Raw genomic sequence first — 19,490 nt, forward strand, 5'->3', positions numbered from 1 at the left:
GGACAACTGTTTGCAGAAACATTCCTCAGCTGTCCCAGGAGACTACCCTACTAGGACCAAGGCATCTTCCCTCCTGTGAGAGGCCCTGCCATCACAGACCTGAGTGGAGAGAGCTCTTCTCCCTCACACCTTCCATGCCCATCCTCTCCCTGATGGAAGCTGATGGCTGTTTGACAGCCACACAGCAGGACAACTTGAGGCAAGAAATGAAGATAGATTTCATCGTTAACTTCATTAATGAGCCATTTACTTCCCCCTTCTTCTATCTGTCACTAATGAAGATACCAAGTGGAAGGATCAGATCTGAGGTGAGGCCCTTGCCTCTCATAGGCAAGTATCCCATGGCACCAGCTCTCTGGCTTGACCAGGCACAGCCTCCATCTCTTCTAAAACTTCTCCAAACTCAACTCCTTTCCACCCTCTCTTTGCCCTCTCCCTCTCCGCCTACCTTTTTAAAAGTCATTAGGAAGAAATTGGTACCTCCCAGTGTGACTCTGACTCACAGATATTTGCCCAAAAGTAATGGGGTGTGTAAAGCACCAAACCTCTTTTCAAGGACAGGTTCACAAAGGAGAGGCTGAGAACAAGTTTCCTAAATAAAACCATCCATTTCCTTGAAGATGCTCAGATACAAACACATTTGCCTCCTGCTGCTATGCTTTAGTCTCTACATGGTACCCCCACCCCCCACACACCACCACCACCACCACCACCACCACCACCAAACCCAGCCACAGGACAGGATCTCGCATACTTCCTCCCCACACCTCTGCTCTTCACAAGCCGAAGGTTCTCCTCACCCCCATGCAGCACTAGTCCTGAAATCCCAGTGTCCACATCTCAGACTGCAGTTGGAGTCTATTAGGGTTCGCTTAAGGTGCCTCAATTCTGGTTGATCATTTATTCATAACACTGCAAAGCCCTTGGGACAGAAAAGCACTTGAGAGAAAAAGCGGGCATAGAGCTCAAAACAAATACAACCTGCCCCAGCACCCAGCAGTATGCCCGGAGCGTCACAGCAGACACATGCCACCCTTCCAGCCCCGCCCCCCCCCCCCCCCCCCCCCCCCCCCCCCCCAGGATTCTTGCCCGAGCCCGGTCTAGGCCCAGGAGGAGCAGGGAGCCAACCCACGTCACCAGGCTGGTGCTCACAGCAGGAGCCCTGTCTCTGAACCGCGGGAAGGAGCGCCCACCCCCACGGCTCTTCTCTCCCAGCAGAGAGCTAAGCCAGCCATGGGGGCGCAGAGGCGGGGCAGAGTGTCAGTCTCTGAGCTCCTTTACCGCAGCCTCCACATCCAACGGGTCACCAGATCGTGCAGATACTGTCTCAGAAGTGTACTGCTTTTGCTACTATCTTTTACATAGGGTCACCATGAGTTGGAATTGACTGTACCGCAATGGGTTTGGGTTTCTGTTTTTGTTTTTTTGCTTTTCTAATTTACCTCAGGTAGATTCCTGTTTTATGGCACTCCTTGTATGTCAGAGTAGAACTGTGCTACATAGAGTTTTCAATGGCTGATTTTTCTGGAAGTAGATTGCCAGGCCTTTCCTCTGAGGCACCTCTGGGTGAATTCAAACCACCAACCTTTCTTTTAGTTACCAGCTGAGCGCAGTTAACCATTTGCACCACCCAGAATATTTATAATATTGTCCCTAGGCCTTTATGACCCAGGGGCAATGGGGGTATACCTTCCCCCAGTCAGACCAGGAGAGTCCAAGAAGAGGCCTGGAAAGCCCTGGTCCCAGTAGGGTGATCTCCTGGGACAGCTGAAGAAGGTTTCTGCAAAAAGGCAGGGCAGGGCTTTGATCTCAGCCAAGGGCACTCTTGAAGTACCAGTGAAAGTGGCTTTAGCTTCATTGTCTCCTTGCTGGTATGTACCTGAAGTTTTAGGTCATCACTCATCTCCTGCTCCAGATACTGGCCTGTAAAAATGAGTGTTGCCCAGGATAGTTAGAAGTCACACACACACACACACACACACACACACAAACCCAAACTAACTGCCGTCGAGTTGATTCAACTCATAGCGACCCCTCCTTGAATTTCCGAGGCGGTATCTCTATGGAACTAGAAGTAGGGAGAAGTTATTTTGTTCAGGAGAGCTTGGAGAGGGAGGAATCACAGAGAGGCAGAGTGGTATAGCTGGTAAAAGTGTGGGCCCTCTAGCCTGGCTGCCTGGGTTCAAATCTCAGCTCTACCATTTACTAGCTGTGTGTCCTTGGGCCAGTTGCATAACCTCTCTGTACTTAAGTCTCCCCATGTGAAAAATGGTGATAGTAATAGTACCCATCTCATAAGATTTTTGTGAAGGTTATATAGCTGAATACATATAAGCACTTAGGACAGGATGGCACATAGTAAACACTCAATAAATGGTTAATGGTCATTATGGCTGGTTATTATGGGGACCTAGGACAAAATGAAAGGTCCCTGGGTCCCTGGGTGTACTGGACTACTAATCTAAAGGTTGGTGGTTCAAACCCACCCAGTGGCACTACAGAAGAAAGTCCTGTTGATTTTCTTCTGTAAAGATTACAGCCAAGAAAACTCTATGGAAAAGTTCTACTTGGTAACACATGGGATTGCCATGAGTTGAAATCAACAGTAACAGATTTTGGGGATTTGGGGGTAGAATGGTGGAAGGGAAGGCTGGCAAGAAAGGTGAAGGCCAAATCATGAAGACACTTGAATACCATGCTAAGAAATTTGGATTTGATTTTGTAGATCAGTGATTTTCAAACTGACCTCTAGAATTCAAAGGAGGTAGGCTAGATGCCCTGTCTCTGAGCTACTGTTCATCTGTTGTATATATTTGGGCTTACAGGTAATATTTCATTTGAAGACGGTTTTTTTCCAATTATAAAATAAATGTGAAATGGGGAGCATGGAGGGATTTTGAACAGAAGAGCGATCCCTTGGTTATCACAAAGAAGGAGATATTGTAGAAAGATGAATAGAAAGGAATTAGAAAGCTGTTTCGGTATAGGTGAGGGATGGTGTGAGTCAGAGCTGAGCTACTACAGTGGGGACAGAGAGAAGAGGCCTCAGAGTCTGGAGATGCTTAGAAGGAAGAATCAGTATAGCTGAGTAACTGGCTAGTTGAGGAGGCTGAAGGAGGGAAAGAAATCTAGACTAACTTCCACTCTTCCCCATGCCACCATTCTTTACAAGCTATGTGAAGGCTCCAAAACACTTTGAGTCCTCCAGCAGCTCGGCTTCACATTTGGAAAAGTACCTTCCTTTCGAGGCCTGGAGTCTTTGGGTAGTGCAAATGGTTAACCCACTCAGCTACTAACCAAAAGGTAGGAGGTTTGAGTCTACCCAGAGGTTCCTTGGATGAAGGTCAAGCAGTGTACTTCCAAAGAACCCTCTGGAGCACAGCTCTATTCTAACACACTTGGAATCACTACGAGTCAGAATCAACCCAATGGCAGGCAACTGGGAAAAAAGAAACTGAATTCAAGGTCTTGGAGATCTGGCCCTGCCTCCCTTGACCTCCCTCTGATTCTTCCCCTCACCTCTCTCCTCACTACTCTCTAGACCCACAACCATCTGTCAGTTCCTCACAGGCCAGCCCCTCCTTGCTGTTCCCTCTGTTTGAATGCTCTTCTTTAGCTCTGGCATGGTTTATCTTCCAGGTCTCAAGCATCCTTCCCCGACCACTCTGTCTAAAACAGTCCCTACTGCATTCTTTACTCTTTGTCGACTCACTAATTTACTTGCAACACTCCAGTACTACCTTGCTTAGTTAATTTTTGTCTTCCTGCCACTTAGAATACAAGTTTCTGCAGGGCTGGGACTTGGTCTATCTTATTCATCACCGTGTCTCCATATTCACAGAACATTTAATAAGTGCCTAGTGAATGAATGACACACATGCAAATGGTCTCTGGTGTGGGCATCTGTGTAGGAGGTGGCACCATGCACTGGTTGGGGAGAAAGAGCAGGTAGAGATGGTCTCCCACAGCAGAGTGAAGGGTCTGGCAAGGGTCTGCCTTGCTCCTGTTCCCAACCTCATCTGTGTTGCTCTCACTCTCCCCTCTAGCCGCACAGAACCTCTCATCTCCCCAGAACATTCCATGCCCCTTCTCCTCCTCCAGAAAGCCTGCCCTGAACTCCCTGCACAGTTTGTTCTTTCTTCCACTCTCCCATGTCTTGTCTACACTCCTATTATGTTGTTGAGTTGGTCCCTGACTCATGCAGCCCCATGCATCATTGTCATCCATAGGATTTTCACTGGCTGCTTTTTAAAAGTAGATTGCCAGACCTTTCTTACTAGTCTGTCTTAGTCTGGAAGCTCTGCTGACACCTTTTAAGCATCAGAGCAATGAGCTACTGACAGACAGGCTGTGGGTGAGGTGCATCAGCCAGGAATCAAACCGGGATCTTTTTCCTGTAAGTCAAGAATTCTACCACAGAACCACCACTGTCCCTTATTATAGCACTAATAAAACTGGATCATATTACTTATTATTATGCCTTTCTCTCACCTGCTCTGCTCCAAGACTGTGAACTCTTAATAATGATAATAAGTATAATAGCAGCTAACACTTACTGATGGGAGCTCTGGTGGCGTAGTGCCTAAGACACTTGACTGCTAACCAGAAGGCTGGCTGTTCAAACCCACCAGCCACTCCTTGGAAGGAAAGTTGGGCAATCTACTTCCGTAGAGATACTGCCTCGGAAACCCAAGGAGGGGTCGCTATGAGTTGGAGATGACTCGACAGCACATAACAACAACATTTACTAATAGCTTACTCTTTGCCAGGCACTACTGCTAATCATATTTAATCTTTAAAACAACCCTATGTGATAATGCTATCATTAGCTCTATTTTATAGATTAGGAAACTGAGACTATGAAAAGTTAAGTAACTTGCAAGTGTCAGAGCTGAAATCTGGAGCCAAGGCTGCCTGACCAAAAATCCATATTCTCAGCCATTTGCTAATCAGCAAGTATTTATTTGTGCATTTACCTTATGTAAGGCACTGGGCTAGACATCAGAGCTCTATTGGTGAGCAAAACCAGATTAGATCCATCCCTGCTCAAAAAGCCAACACTCTAGTGAGAACACAAGCAATAGTAATGGTTGTTGTTGTTGTTAAGTGCTATCACGTTGGTCTCAACTCATAGTGACCCTGTGTGCAACAGAACAAAACACTGCCTGGTCCTGTGCCATGCTCACAGCCTTGCTACATTTGAGACCATTGTTGCAGCCACTGTGTCAGTCCATCTTGGTAAGGGTCTTCCTCTTGTTTACTGACCCTGTGCTTTACCAAGCATGATGTCTTTCTCCAGGGACTGATAACATGTCCAGAGTATGAGAGATGAAATCTCACCATCCTCGCTTCCATGCAGCATTCTGGGTGTACTCTTGCAAGATAGATTTATTCATTCTCCTGGCAGTCCATGGTACATTCAATATTCTCCACCAACACCATAATTCAAAGGCATCAATTCTCCTTTTGTCTTCCTTTTTCATTGTCCAGATTTTGCATGCATATGCGGCACTTGAAAACACCATGGCTTGGGTCAGGCACACCTTACTTCTCAAAGTGACATCTTTGCTTTTTAACAGTTTGAAAGAGGTCTTTTATAATAGATTTGCCCAAGACAATACATCATTTGATTTCTTGACTGCTGCTTCTATGAGTGTTGATTGTAGATCCAGCTAAGATGAAATCTTTGACAACTTCAATCTTTTCTCTGTTTACCACGAAGTTGCTTGTTGGTCCCGTTTTGAGAAATTTGTTTTGTTTATGTTGATGTGTAATCCATATTGAAGCCTGTAGTCTTTGATCTTCATTGGTAAGTACTTTAAGTCCTTTTCACTTTCAGTAAGCCAGATTGTGTTATCTGCATATTACCTGTTCAACTTGCATGTCTATCTATGTATTCACTCATAGATTATTGTTATTACTGTTATTGCAGAATTGTACATGTAATGGTATTTATCTCTGTTGACTTTAACTCTTGTGCTCCTCTTGGTGCCTTCCTTTGCCTTAATCATTTTGTATTGACTTCCCCTTTATTGTATATTGCCTTCCCCTGCACCCAAGTTAATATGCCTTGCATCTTCTTTGACGCTTCCTTCATTGTTCAATAGTTCTATACTTTGCCCACAGAATCCTTAAATATTGCAACTCAAGGCTTGGATTTTTTATTCAGTTCCTTCACTGTCAATCATGTTGTTGCTGTTGTCGAGTCGGCCCTGACTCATAGCAACCCCTCCTTGGGTTGCCGAGGCAGTATCACTACGGAAATAGATTGCCCATCCTTCCTTCCAAGGAGTGACTGGTGGGTTTGAACCGCCAGCCTTCTTTCTGGTTAGCAGTCAAGTACCTTAGGCACTATGCTACCAAAGCTCCTCTGTCAATCATAGAACCCCAAAAATCAACACAATGAGTGATTGTGACACATCCCATGAAGAGGAGGTCCACGGTGCTAGAGAAGCAGATCCTGCTAGAGGCACTGGCTTAGCCCTAAGTGTCAGGGCTCCAAGTCTGACTCAGCTCTGTACCCCAATACTGAGCCACAGGCCTATACAGAAGAGTTGCTCATTGGCTGTCTCTTTACCCTGTGGAGCCAAATCGACTTCAATTCCATCTTTGCTCCAGGCCGGCCTCAGGGTAACTTAACAGCACTTCCAGCCCAGTGCTTCAGAGATCTTTTTAGGTCCCCTGTGGCTTTCCTGGAAGTGTGACGAATGCTTCTCTCCCGATGATGAGAGATTCAGACAAGCCACTTAATGATTAAGAGACAAGAAGTGTTCTCGAAGAGACGGGGAAGCATGGTTCTTGCTTTGCTCAGCCAGGATTCCCAAGACAGATGCAGAGGCATTGACACCACTCATTGCCTATTTAGGAGGAAGCGTGGCTGGCCCTGGAGAAGTACAAAACATTTTGGGGCAGTGGAGCTGAGGGAATGAGACCATTTGGATTTCAAAACAAAATTGTTATCTTCCTTCAGGTGGGCAATAGACAGCACCAGTTAAGCATCCTTGACTATCTCAGTGGACAGTGACTGATGATAGATGTTCCCATTTGAATCCTGTATCCTTGTGACTGATCATCTATAACAACCCCCACTCTGTACAGACTGAAGTCCAAAAATGTGAGATGACTTGCTCAAGATCTCACAGCTAGTTAGTGGTAAGGGGCTAAAGCCTGGGTCTCTTGCTCATGGCTCACTGCTCTTTCCTGGGCAGCCCACAGGTAGGAATATTTTTTCTATGCCTAGGGCCTATGTGGGAGGGTCTGGTGGTGTAGTGCCTAAGGCATTTGACTGCTAACTGGAAGGCTGTGTTTCAAACCCACCAGCTGCTCCTCGGAAGGAAGATTGGGCAATCTACTTCCATGGAGATACCGCCTGGGAAACCTAAGGAGGGGTCGCTATGAGTCGGCACTGACTGGATGACAGTAAAGTTTGGTTTGGTTAGGAGGGTTATGTGAGTGCATCATCTGGAGAGAAGGGCTTTAACAAGCTGTTGCAAATGAGCCACTGGGGAGCCAGGGTGAACAATACTGTGCAGTGGATGGGCCCTTAAGTGCCTGGGCACTGCAGCCAAGGGAGAGTGCTACTGTGATGGGCAGCAGTGTTGGGTGGACAGGTTGCACTTAAGGACAGATTTATTCAGGAGCCAACATCTGGCTCCCCCTGCCCTGGCTACAGGCTCACTCCCTTGCAGCACTAGCCAAGTTTCTTTTAGCCAGTTGCTGCAGAGGTCAGATCCACTCTCTCAGCCCTTGGTTAGAAGGATCAAGAGCACAAAGCTGGTTTCTTCCACAGCAGTAACCTCTCCAGCACTGGAGAGCTCATTACCAGGAAGGGGCCCTAAGGCAGCCTCCCCTGACAGCAGGTGAAGATGAAAGCAATAACGTGCCACTGCTCTGCAGCCCTTGGTCACCTCTTGTTTTATTAAAGTCCAGAGTCTCACACATGCCTAATGAGGATCAAAGGCTAGTAAAGTGTGCAGGACCTGGTCTGAAACCTCCTCAGGAAGAGGGTAGTGCAGGGACAGGACCTGCCAAGGCAGCTGTGGGGCCAAGCTGGGGCCAGACTTTCTGGAGAGGGGCTTAAAGTAGCTACCAGGAAGTGTTGACTCTCTCGGTTTGTTTAGCTCTCATCTCTCTATTTACTCAAAATTAACCTATTTATTTTCCTTTATCAAATAACCCAGTCTTCTTTTGCCTGTGTGCGCAGGGTAACAATATTCCTCTCCATTCCCTGAGCCAAAAGCAGCTAACTTGCTAGTGGGCCCTGTGAGGCCCAGTCACCCACCGCAGAAAGAGCTGGAATGGGCTTTTGGGTCCCCTGGCCCATCTCCTCTCTGCCTCCAAGTCACAGTGGGATGTTGGACAAGTTCCTTTACCTCTCTGTGCCCATGGCTGGAGGGTGGAGTTCACTATAAAATATAGGGGCTAGGTGGCTCCATATTGCACTGCAGATTCAGCCACCTGCAGGTCCCCCAGCCTATCATGAAAGGGTAGCCCTGCTGGTCCATGCCCTCCTTGAAGGGAGCATTTCTTGAGAACACTTCATAGAGTCCTGTGGGGTTCCGTTTACTCTGAAGTATCCCTCATAGTAGGAGTCCATGGGTGGTACAAATGGTTAATGCACTTGGCAGCTGATCAAAAGGTAAGGGGTTCAAGTCTACCCAGAGGCACCTCAGAAGAAAGGTCTGGTGATCTTCTGAAAAGTCAGCCATTGAAAACTCTATGGACTGCATTTCTACTCTGACACACATGAGGTCTCCATCAGTCAGAGTCAAGTTGATGACAACTGGTTTTTATCTCTCATATCCCCAGGTCCATAAATAAATAAACTCAGATTTCCCCCAAAAAGACAGCCTTCAAAAGTTCAGCTCTCCATCTGTAGGATACTTTGGTGGAGAAAAGGTGATAGAACCTTTTTTTCCAACATCCTTTTAGCTAAAATACAGCCATTCTTTTCCACAGGCATTTGTGTAGCTCCTGCTGTGTGCTCTGGGCACCTCTGGGGCACAAATAGATGTAAGACAAAGTCCCCGGCTTAAAGGAGTCTCTGGTCTGGTCAATAGACTCTGGTGGGCAGCAGCTGCTGAGCCAATGATGCACTTAGTAACTGCTGTGCAGAGGCAGGAAGTACTTCAGGGATGTGGGGAGATATGCTTGCCATTGGCTGGACCTGGGCAAGGGTTTCCAGAGATTGACACTGCTCTGGGCCCTAGGGGATGTGTAGGATTGTTAAGCAAAGAGATGGGGAGGTATATTAGTTTCCTAGGACTGTCATAACAAAATACTAGAAACCACATGTCTTAAAACAACAGACATTTATTCTCTCACAGTTCTGGAGGCCAGAAGCCTGAAATCTAGTGTGTTCTCAGGGTCATCCTGTCTTCAAAACCTTTAGGGAAGGATCCTTTCTTGCTTCTTCCATATTTTCATAGCCCCAGGCATTCCTTGGTTTCTTGCAGCATAACTCCAGTCTCTGTCTCCTTCCTTACATGGCTATCTTCCCTCTGTGTCTGTGTCTTTTCTCTCCTTACAAGGACAAGTCATTTTAGATTAGGGCTCATCCTAATAACTTCATCTTGATTGCATCTGCAAAGAACTCATTTGTAATTTCACAGGTGCCAGGGTTAGGAGTTCATCATATCTTTTGGGAGGCACACAATTCAACCCTTAACAGGAAGCATGTTGGCAAAAGGAACCGAAGATACAATAGCCCACGTGGAGCAAAAGGTTGACATAGAGAGCTGATCCAATGAGGAGGTAAGATGGAACTCAATTGTTGAGGAATTTGAATGCACATTAAGAAGATAGGCCTTGATCCTGGGGCCAAACAAGGGGAGCCACTAAGGATGTCTGAGCACTGATGAGCACAAAAATTTCAACGTTTATAATTCAGTGACCAATAGATAAAAGTCTGGCACCAGACTAATTACAGTCATGGTCTTTCCTCACCACTCACTAGTTATACAGCCTTGGGCAAGTTGCTTGACTTCACTAAATATTCATTTTTTCCTGAGTACAGTGGGGATAGTAAGACTACCTACATCATGGGGTTGAGGTCAGACTTACAGAGATAATTTAGCAAAAGATTTAGCAGAATATCTAACACATAGTAAGTGTACAATAAGGGATAATTCTTATTACTATTTTTATTGAATCCAGAAAGGGTTTCTATAACTTTGGATATGATTGGACCTTGGAGGGTTATTAAGGAAAACGCAAAGGGTTGGGATTCATTCTTGTGTCTTCACGCCTTTGTCAGAGATAAAACATTCAGCTGATGCACCACTGATCTGATCCCTGTTGAGTGAAGGGACAGTCACATGCCACAATGCCAGGTCATGGTGCAGTTTCTTGTGTCTCTCTCCTTCTACATCTCCTAGGGAGACAGGAGATGCACCAGAGGGATTGGGGACCCTAGTGCCTACCACTTCTTGTTGTTCTTGCTTATTTTAACCAGTTGTGACCCCATTAGACTGTGTGTTTGGGGGAGAAACTGTGTACTCTCCACAAAGCACATTGTTCCTAGTAGGCATTCAGTGCATATGAACACAGGAATCAGGCCTTCCAACAAGCTCATTCTGGCTTGACCCCCTGCTAAGAATTTGCCTTTCCAACCCAGATATACTAAATCAGAATTTACATTTTAATAAGATCTCCAGGTGATAATTATTTATACATAACAATAATGGGGATCTATAAAAATCACCTGGAGATCTTGTTAAAATGTAGAAACTTGGGAGGGGAAATGCAAATTCTCAGCAGGGGGTCGAACCAGAATGAACCAATTTGAAGCCCTAGCATGAACAAATAAACAAATGGATCAAGTTATGGTCTCAGGCACAGAGGATGCGTTACCTTGCATCCTTGTAGGTGAGCTGGGAAGGGCTGCTGCTCACAGATGGAGGACAAGGAGCACTCCCCAAGAGTTGAGATTCCAGCTGTGTCTCCTGCCAGCTGTCAACCTGGTAGAGCTTTTAAACTTGAATCTCGAGTTCTTCATCTGTGAAATGCAGTGATGGTCTTCCTTGGCCTGCAGAGTTGCTGTGAGCATCAAAGGTGCATGCTGTCCATGGAAGAGCTTTGCAGCACATAGGAGCTCCACAGACATTGATCTTGGCTCATTGGTTCTGTGGTGGCCACAGAGTTCTAGTTGCTGGAGGGGGTGGCTATCTCTGCAGAGGGTCAAACTCTGGCTACAGCCAGACGCCCTCATGGGAAGCTAGGGAGTTCTACCTTTTGTTGCCCCTGGGGTTTGATGGGGGATGGGGCAAGGAGGAAAAAAAAGAGACAAATCTAAGGCTAAGGAAAGGGTGGGTATTAGCACCACCTAGAGGACATCAACTTCAATGGAAGCAGTAATGAAGACATCTGATGACGTATTGCACTGGGCAAATCTGCTGCAAAAGACCTCTTTAAAAAGTGCTGAAGAGCAAAGATGTCTCCTTGAAGACTAAGGTGCGCCTACCTAACCCAAGCCATGGTATTTTCAATTGCCTCATAGGCATGTGAGAGCTGGACAGTGGACAAGGAAGACCGAAGAAGAGTCGATGCTTTTGAATTGTGGTGTTGGCAAAGAATATTGAAAGTACCATGGACTGCCAAAAGAACAAACAAATCTGTCCTGGAAGAAGTGCAGCTGGAATGTTCCTTGGAAGCGAGAATGGCCAGGCTTTGTCTCACTTTGGTCATGTTATCAGAAGGGACCATTCTCTGGGGAAGGATAGCATGCTTGGTAAAGTAGAGGGTCAGCAAAAAAGGGGAAGGCCCTCAATGAGATGGATTGACACAGTGGCTGCAACCATAGGCCCAGGTATAGCAAGGATTGTGAGTCTGATACAGGACCAGGCAGTGTTTCATCCTGTTGTACATAGGGTTGCTGTGAGTAGGAGCTGATGGCACCTAACAACAACAACAACAACAGAGGAGATCATTGGGAGCACATGCTCTAAAATTGTGTGTGTGTGTGTGTGTGTGTGTGTGTGGTGCTGGTGGTGGGGTTTATTCTCCCAGAGGGACCAAGCATCAAGTGTCTCTAGGAGTCTTCAGTAGAAGATGGTTCTTTTTGAGGAGAACGGTTAAAAAAAAAAAAAAAAAAAAAAAAAACCTTGGTGTCACTCTTGACTCCTCTTTTTCTCAGAAGTCACCTTCTTCTCAGGGAGACCTTCCCTGGCCCACCTGTCTAAAATGTCAATACCTATAGCCTCCCTCATGGACATTTCATATCTCCATTTCCTGTCTTGTTTTTTGTCTGCTTGGTACTTTTTACTATTTAGATAGTAATGTTAGTGTTTCATTCATTTATCTTTTTATAGTCCATTGCTCTTAAAATGTAAACTCCATGGGGGCTGAGATTTTGCCTGCTTTTATTCTCTCCCCAACACCTACATCACCATCTAACACATAACAGGTGCTCTATAAATATGTGTTGGGTGATTTATTGAATAATGAAGGAATGAATGAAAGGATGGCCCAATCTGAAATCAGTGTCTCTGAACACTGACCTCTTTCTCCTCAAGCCTGGGTCTGGGAGCCCTAAGAGAGGAAACATGCCTCTATCTTGGAGCCCCAGGCCAGCCTCAAAACCTATGGTGTAGGGGGTGGAGGAGAGGGGAGATTCACAGAGACAGCACCCTCCTTTATCAAGTGAAGGGCAGGAAACTGGTAGAGAAAGTAATCTGGCAACATGCTATTTAACATAGCAGACCAAGATCCTTACTATCTTTGAGATTTTCCCCTGTTGCTCAGAAACTTACTGGGATTTGGAGTCCCATAATGATTCTGGGGCAAGAGAGGCGGTAAAGTGTGTGCTGTGTCAGGTTTGTTTATTTTTGTTGTTGTTGTTGTTGAGAATATACAAAGCAGAACACACATCCATTCAACAGTTTCTACGTGTATGGTTCAGTGACATTGATTACATTCTTCAAGTTTGTAGCCATTCTCACCCTCCTTTTCTAAATTGTTCCACCCCCATTTACAAAAACTCACTGCCCCCTAATTTTCCCTAATTTTTCATGTTGCTATTGTCAATTTTATCCCATATAGATACTTTTTTTTTTTTTTTTTTTTTTTAGGATTTGGGTGAAGATTTACAGAGTAAATTCACTTTTCATACAGCAGTTCACATATACTTTGTCTCATGTCATTGACCAAAATTTACAATGCAGCAGCTCCCCTCCCACTTCCTCCCCATAGTTACCTCCTCCCAGTGTCCATCCCTTCATACTCTTCGAGAGGCCCATTGTCTGCCAACCCTGTATATGATCTTGGATACACTCTCCATTTAGACATACCTAATTGTTTAGCTTGTTCACCCATCTATCCGTCCCTATACCCATGTTTGCTTTCATTGACAACTCAGTATTGTATTTACAAAGGGGTTCATATTTGTTGTTTGTACTGCCCATGTAACTCTCTCTGTCTTTCTCATCCTCAATGCTGCCATATTGGTCACTCACATTTGGTACATTGCCCTTCTCTTCACCCAAATCAATATTTATCTCTATCTATCTAACAGCATTCCCTCCCCTTCCCTCCCACCCCTGGTAACCAACAAAGAAAATGTCCTCCAATATATAAACATTTCCTTAACTTTTACAATAACGGACTAATACAATATTTGTCCTTTTGTGACTGACTTATTTCGCTCAGCATAATGTCCTCCAAGTTCATCCACGTTATGCGGTGTTTTGCAGATTCTACATTATTCTTTAGCATTGCATAGTATTCCATTGTGTGAATGTACCAAAGTTTGGTTATCCATTCCTCAGTTGTTGGACATCTAGGTTGTTTCCAAGTTTTGGCTATTGTAAATAGTGCTGCGATGAACATCGGCGTGCATATATCTGTTCTTGTTATGGCCCATATAGATACTTCTTAAAAGAGTACAATGCTTAGGACAAACACTCTTTACTTGTTGTTGTTGTGTTTGCCATCGAGTCAGATCTGACCCATAGCGACCTCTCCTTGGGTTTCTGAGGCGGTATCACTATGAAAGTAGATTGCTCGACCTTCCTTCTGAGGAGTGGCTGGTGGGTTTGAACTGCCAGCCTTCTAGTTAGCAGTCAAGTGCCTTAGGCACTATGCTACCAGAGCTCCTAGTTAAGCTAAACTATTGTTTGGCTTTAAGAAGATTTCCAGGGATATTTTTGGTTTACTAGGTTTATTTCTTGAAGAATGATCACATATAAGGACAAGGACAACGTGGATTCAAGTGTGGGATCGGGTTATATGTCTCCTTGGTTGGCAGAATATTCTGATCAGAGTAACATATTCCTTGTACTTTCACTCTGAGGACAGGAAGTTGAAGCATTAGGCTTATTTCAGTAGAATAAGGAAACTGCCCAGGCAGAGGGATTGGCAAAAAAAAAAAATGACCAAAGTGAGGGCCTGAAGCAGAAAAGGATTGCAGATCTGCTGGGAGAGAGAACATCTGGTAGCTGGAACATGTGTCTTGGACAGGACTTGGTCATAACCCACCTGCCAGGACTAGGCAGGAAAGTCAAGGGACTCAGTGATGAGAATGGTAACCTGGAGGAGAACAGGAATGGGCCACAAAGCAGCTAGTGGTCTCCAGATTGCATCTAAGGGGTGCACATAGGCCAAAGCAGAACTGTGAGAATTAGGACCAGAATCCAATCAAAATTGAGAGGAAATATTGTTGGAGACAAGGGCAGTGGTGGTTCAACAGTAGCATTCTTACATGCCATGCAGGAGACCCAGGTTAAATTCCCAGCAAATGCACCTCAAGTTTAGCTGCCACTCATCCATCAGTCAAGGTTTGAATGTTGCAATGATGCTGAACAGAGTTTCCAGACTAAGAAAGACTAGGGAGAAAGGCCTGGTGATCTACTTCCAAAAACCAGGCAAGGAAAACCCTATGGATCACCATGGTCCAGTCCACAACTGATCTGGAGACAAGGCAGGACTGACTGACCAGCATTTCATTCCATCGCACACCATGAGTTGGGGCCAACTTTATGGCAACTAATAACAACATTGATGGAGACGAATTCTCCTAAAGAGGGAATATTGCTTGTCTTAGTTATCTAGTGCTGCTATAACAAAAATGCCACAAATGAATAGCTTTAACAAATGTAGATTTATTCCATCACAGTTTAGGGAGCTAGAAGTCTGAATTCAGAGTGTCAGCTCTAGGGGAAGGCTTTCTTTCTCTGTTCTGGGGGGAGGTCCTTATCTCTTCAGCATCTATTTACTATTTCCTTGGAGACCTCCCTGTGACTTGGCATCTATCATCCCCTATCTACTTGCTCCTTTTATTTCTTGTAAGAAATAGACTCAAAACATACCCTACACTTGTCTTGCCTCATAACATAACAAAACACATTCCCAAATGGGATTACAGCCACATGTTATATATGTTTACAACACATATATCTAGGGGGACACAGTTCAATCCATAACATTGCCTTTTATACCCAGTTCTTCCAGCATAGAAGCCAAACCTTTGGGTCTGTGCTTCAAAGAGCCTTCTCCTGGGCCCTGGAATGCCCCACAGCAGCTGCTCAGGGATCGAGGTCCAGGGCCTGTGTGCCTCTCATCTGCCCTCTTGTCTGCTTCTTTACAGGAAAGCGTGGATTTGGGAGAGATCATGTTCTCCCTCTGCTACCTGCCCACAGCAGGCAGGCTCACTCTCACAGTGATCAAATGTCGGAACCTCAAGGCAATGGACATCACAGGCTATTCAGGTACCTCCCTTACCCAATTTCCCTGTCACTTGGCTGCCCAGGAGCCTAGACATTGGGATTTGGAAGGGTGTTCAGAGAGAAAGAGGAAGAATTGCCCCTATTCTTAGGATAAAAGCATCAGCTGTGTGGTCAAACTACCTGGATTTGAATTCCAGCTCTGCCACTTCCTTGTTGTCTAAATGTCTGGGTGTCCTAATCTGAAAAGTGGGAATAATAAGGCCTTATTTACATGGGTTGCTTCAAGGATAAACAAGTTAATTCATGTAAAATACTTAGAATTGTTCTGACACATAATCTGTCAGTAGGTATTAGCTATTACTAACATTTGTTCTCTTAGAGAAGGAAGAGACTGAAAAGTAAATGCAGGCAGTACTCACTCATGACTGATATCCATTCCTAAGTATGTCTTTAAGTCGAATGTGTAGGTAAGTCAAAACAGGTGCATACAGTTCCTATTTAGTCTTACTTTAGTGCAAGAAAAGGAAGCTCTGGTGCCATAGTGGTTAAACATCTGGCTGCTAACCAAAATGTTGGTGGTTTGAACCCACCAGCCGCTCTGCAGGAGAAAGATGAGACAGTTTGCTTCCATAAAGATTATATATATATATATACTCTTGGAAACCCTATGGGACAGTTCTACTCAGTCCTAAAGGGTCTCTATGAGTTGGGATTCGACCTGTTGTTGGTGGTAGCTTTTAGTGCAAGAAAAGTCTTGAAGATTTTTCAGCAATTTAAAAAGCTGGACATGCAGCAAGTGAAGATGATTGTGATGAAGAATTTGTTGCAAGCGGGATTGGTTCAATGGTTTCAAAGTAAGGGCAAATTTTCATAATGTTAAAGGGCAAGTAGGAGCTGTCTGTAAGTCAGACATTCATGATGTGTGGACTGCCTGTATGTGGAGTGAAGAGTTACAGAAAATCTAGTTTCTATGTTGTTGTGTTGTTTTTAGGTGCCATTGAGTCAGTTCCCACTCATAGCAACCCTATGTAAATTAGAACAAAACACTGCTCAGTTGTGCATCATCCTCACAATCCTTGTTATACTTGACCCCATCATTGCCAAGTAGAAAAGGGCAATCAGAGTCCTATTCTGACAACAGAGGAAATGGAATGCTTATTTGGGGGCAGCTGTGGGACCTGAAGGGTGGACATGGTGTCACAGGTTTGATCCCTCCCCCCGCAATTCTTCAAGTGGTTATAGAAGAAGGTACTTTAGTTTGGAAATAACAGAGGAGTATTTTGAGACTTAGAAGTCTCCTCCCCCTATTGACTCAAACAGCCCTGAGAGGTGAAATGGGGTGAGGCCTCCCAAAGAACAAGCACACAGAACAGTCAAAACAGCACTGAGAACAACAAATGCAGAGAGAGGCTCCATTTGTTTCCCCAAACTCCCCTCTCCCCAAGAGCCCTTCTGGATGATTCAGATCACCAGGCAATGAACCAAAAGTGAGTGATCAACACAGTGGCACTGAGGAAGAGGAAGACGTAGAGAGGTACACGGGAGGTACAGACAACAAAGAAGAACCCTTTTGCATGCATAGTACCATTGTCATTGATGGCAAGCCTTGATTTACAAGTGGATAGATGGATGGGCAGACTGAAAAATCAATCAGGTATGTCTAGGCAGGGGGCAGTGTGCCCATGACCATGTATAGGGTTAGCAGACAATGTTTCTACATGGGTATTTTGTATGAGCTATAAGAATGCCTGGGTTTATAGTAGAGCTGACAAAGGGCAAAATTGTGATGACTTCTTGGCTATAGTCAGCTACCTTGAGGGGGTGAGTAGTTGGACCTGTGGACTCAGGACCGTGGCCACAGGGGACATCAAGCTCAACTGACGTAACATACTACACAAAAACATTGTTCTACATCCTACTTTGGTGAGTAGTGACTGAAGTCTTAAAAGCTTGCAAGTGACCATCTAGATGCAATGATGGGTCTCTCCTTGTCCAGAGCAAAGAAGAATGAAGAAAACCAAAGAAGCATGGAAACAATTAGTCCAAGGGGCTGGTAGACCATGTGATCCTCAGCCTGTATGACTATGAGACCAGAAGAACTAGATGATGCCCAACTACCACTATCAACCACTCAGAGGGGGATTGGTACAGGAGATCCTGGATAGAGTGGGAGAACAAGGTGGAACAAAACTCAAAATCATAAAAAAAATTAAAAAAAAAAAAGACCAGTTTTGCTGGTCTGATAGAACCTGGTAAGACCCCTGAGACTATGGCCCCTAGCTACCCTTCAGGTCTGGAACTGAAGTCACTCCTGTGGCTTCCAGCCAAATAATAGTCAGGCATATGGGGTGAACATTTACATCAGGTAGATATATACTTGGAGCTATCAATGATGAGAGAACAAAAGGTCACTGTTTGCACAGGGAATAGCTTGGTGGGGGCAGGAGGGCATGAGAGGGAAGGACACAGGGAAGAGGTAACTATGGGGAGGAAGTGGGAAGAGAGCTGTTACATTGTGGGGAATTGCAGTCAATGTCATAAGATAAAATGTGTATGAACTGCTGTGTGGAAAATGAATTTGTTCTGTAAACTTTCACCCAGATCACAATTAAAATTGAAAAAAATGTAAAATAAAACAAAAACAACAGCTGTGGAGGGATCTCTGAGATTGGATGGGAATCTAAGGAAGGTTTTTCATTTTATTTACTATTTATTTCCTGGAAAATCACTTAAAATAATCCCAGTTGCCATACAGAGGTGACAGTCCAGCTGAAAACATCTGGGCCCAGGCACCACGTCGAGTCGACTCTAACTCATAGCGACCCCTCCTTGGGTCTCTGAGGCAATATCTCTACAGAAGTAGATTGCCCAGTCTTCCTTCCGAGGAGTGACTGGTGGGTATGAACCACCACCCTTCTGGTTAGCAGTCAAATGCCTTAGGCACTATGCCACCAGAGCTCCCACCACTTGGTGCAGTTGGAAGAAGATGAGGTACTTCCCAAAACACCAAAAACCAAACCCGCTGCTATTGAGTTGTCTTGAAAATTGAAGTTCCAGAGAAAGGTGGCCAGGAGGCACTGAAGTAACGTGTGTTTAGTGCAGCTCCCAGCTCCATCGTCTCTGCAATGCTCATCCCTTCAAGGCCAGATGTACCCCAGATAGCAGACACAAGAGTGCCTCTCCTTTCACTGGAGCTACCTGACTCACGCATATGCACTGAAGAGTTTAAAGAACCTCTTCTGACATGTGGAAGGCTCTTAGGCAGCAACAAGTCTACTTCCTCCCAAAATACAGCCAAAGTAGATTGCATTTTAATATCAAAATAAGTGTGTACCAGGGACAGAAATTCACTGAGGACTCTCAAGGCTGCTGAGGGAAATAGGAATTTGCCACCCAAGTCCCTACACCATCTTCTCTGGTGTAATTAAATTGATGTGCTAGAGAGTGAGCTTATGGTAGTAAAGTCACTGAGGTAATTGGCAAAGCTGCTCCAAGGCAGAGATTGGGAGGAGAGACTTTTCCACACTGAGTTCTAACTTCCCTCTCCTAGTTGCCCCTCTTTTCTATCTGAGTTTGGAATCTGGTGTTAAATCTCAGCTTGATTCTGAATACACAGGGGACTTCCTTTCATTAGGGTTTCTGTCTGTTTTGTTCACTGATATAAGCAAGTTCCTGGAACTGCATGCATGACAATTAATAGACAATAAACAAGTATTGGATAAAGAATGAATGAAGGATGACTTTGTAGCATGAAGAACTTGGTCAGAGAGTGATGCAGTTGTGGGGGGCAGGGTACATGCCATTGTTGTTGTTGTTATGTGCCGTCGAGTC

The 19,490-nt window shown here is 45.0% G+C and overlaps 1 protein-coding gene across 1 annotated transcript in view; it reads left to right on the forward strand.

Moving 5' to 3' along the window:
• The window catches only part of SYT6 (synaptotagmin 6), a 77,547-nt gene that overhangs the window by 47,069 nt on the left and 10,988 nt on the right, over nt 1-19,490 (forward strand). Inside the window, exon 4 of the mRNA XM_042782006.1 lies at nt 15,581-15,701. Within this exon, the coding sequence (XP_042637940.1) occupies nt 15,581-15,701 (121 nt within the window). The remainder of the gene's footprint in view (nt 1-15,580; nt 15,702-19,490) is intronic.

This window comes from Orycteropus afer, unplaced genomic scaffold (assembly GCF_000298275.1).
Source record: "Orycteropus afer afer isolate SDZICR_OR568_19922 unplaced genomic scaffold, OryAfe1.0 scaffold00010, whole genome shotgun sequence".
NCBI classification, from domain to species: domain Eukaryota; kingdom Metazoa; phylum Chordata; class Mammalia; order Tubulidentata; family Orycteropodidae; genus Orycteropus; species Orycteropus afer.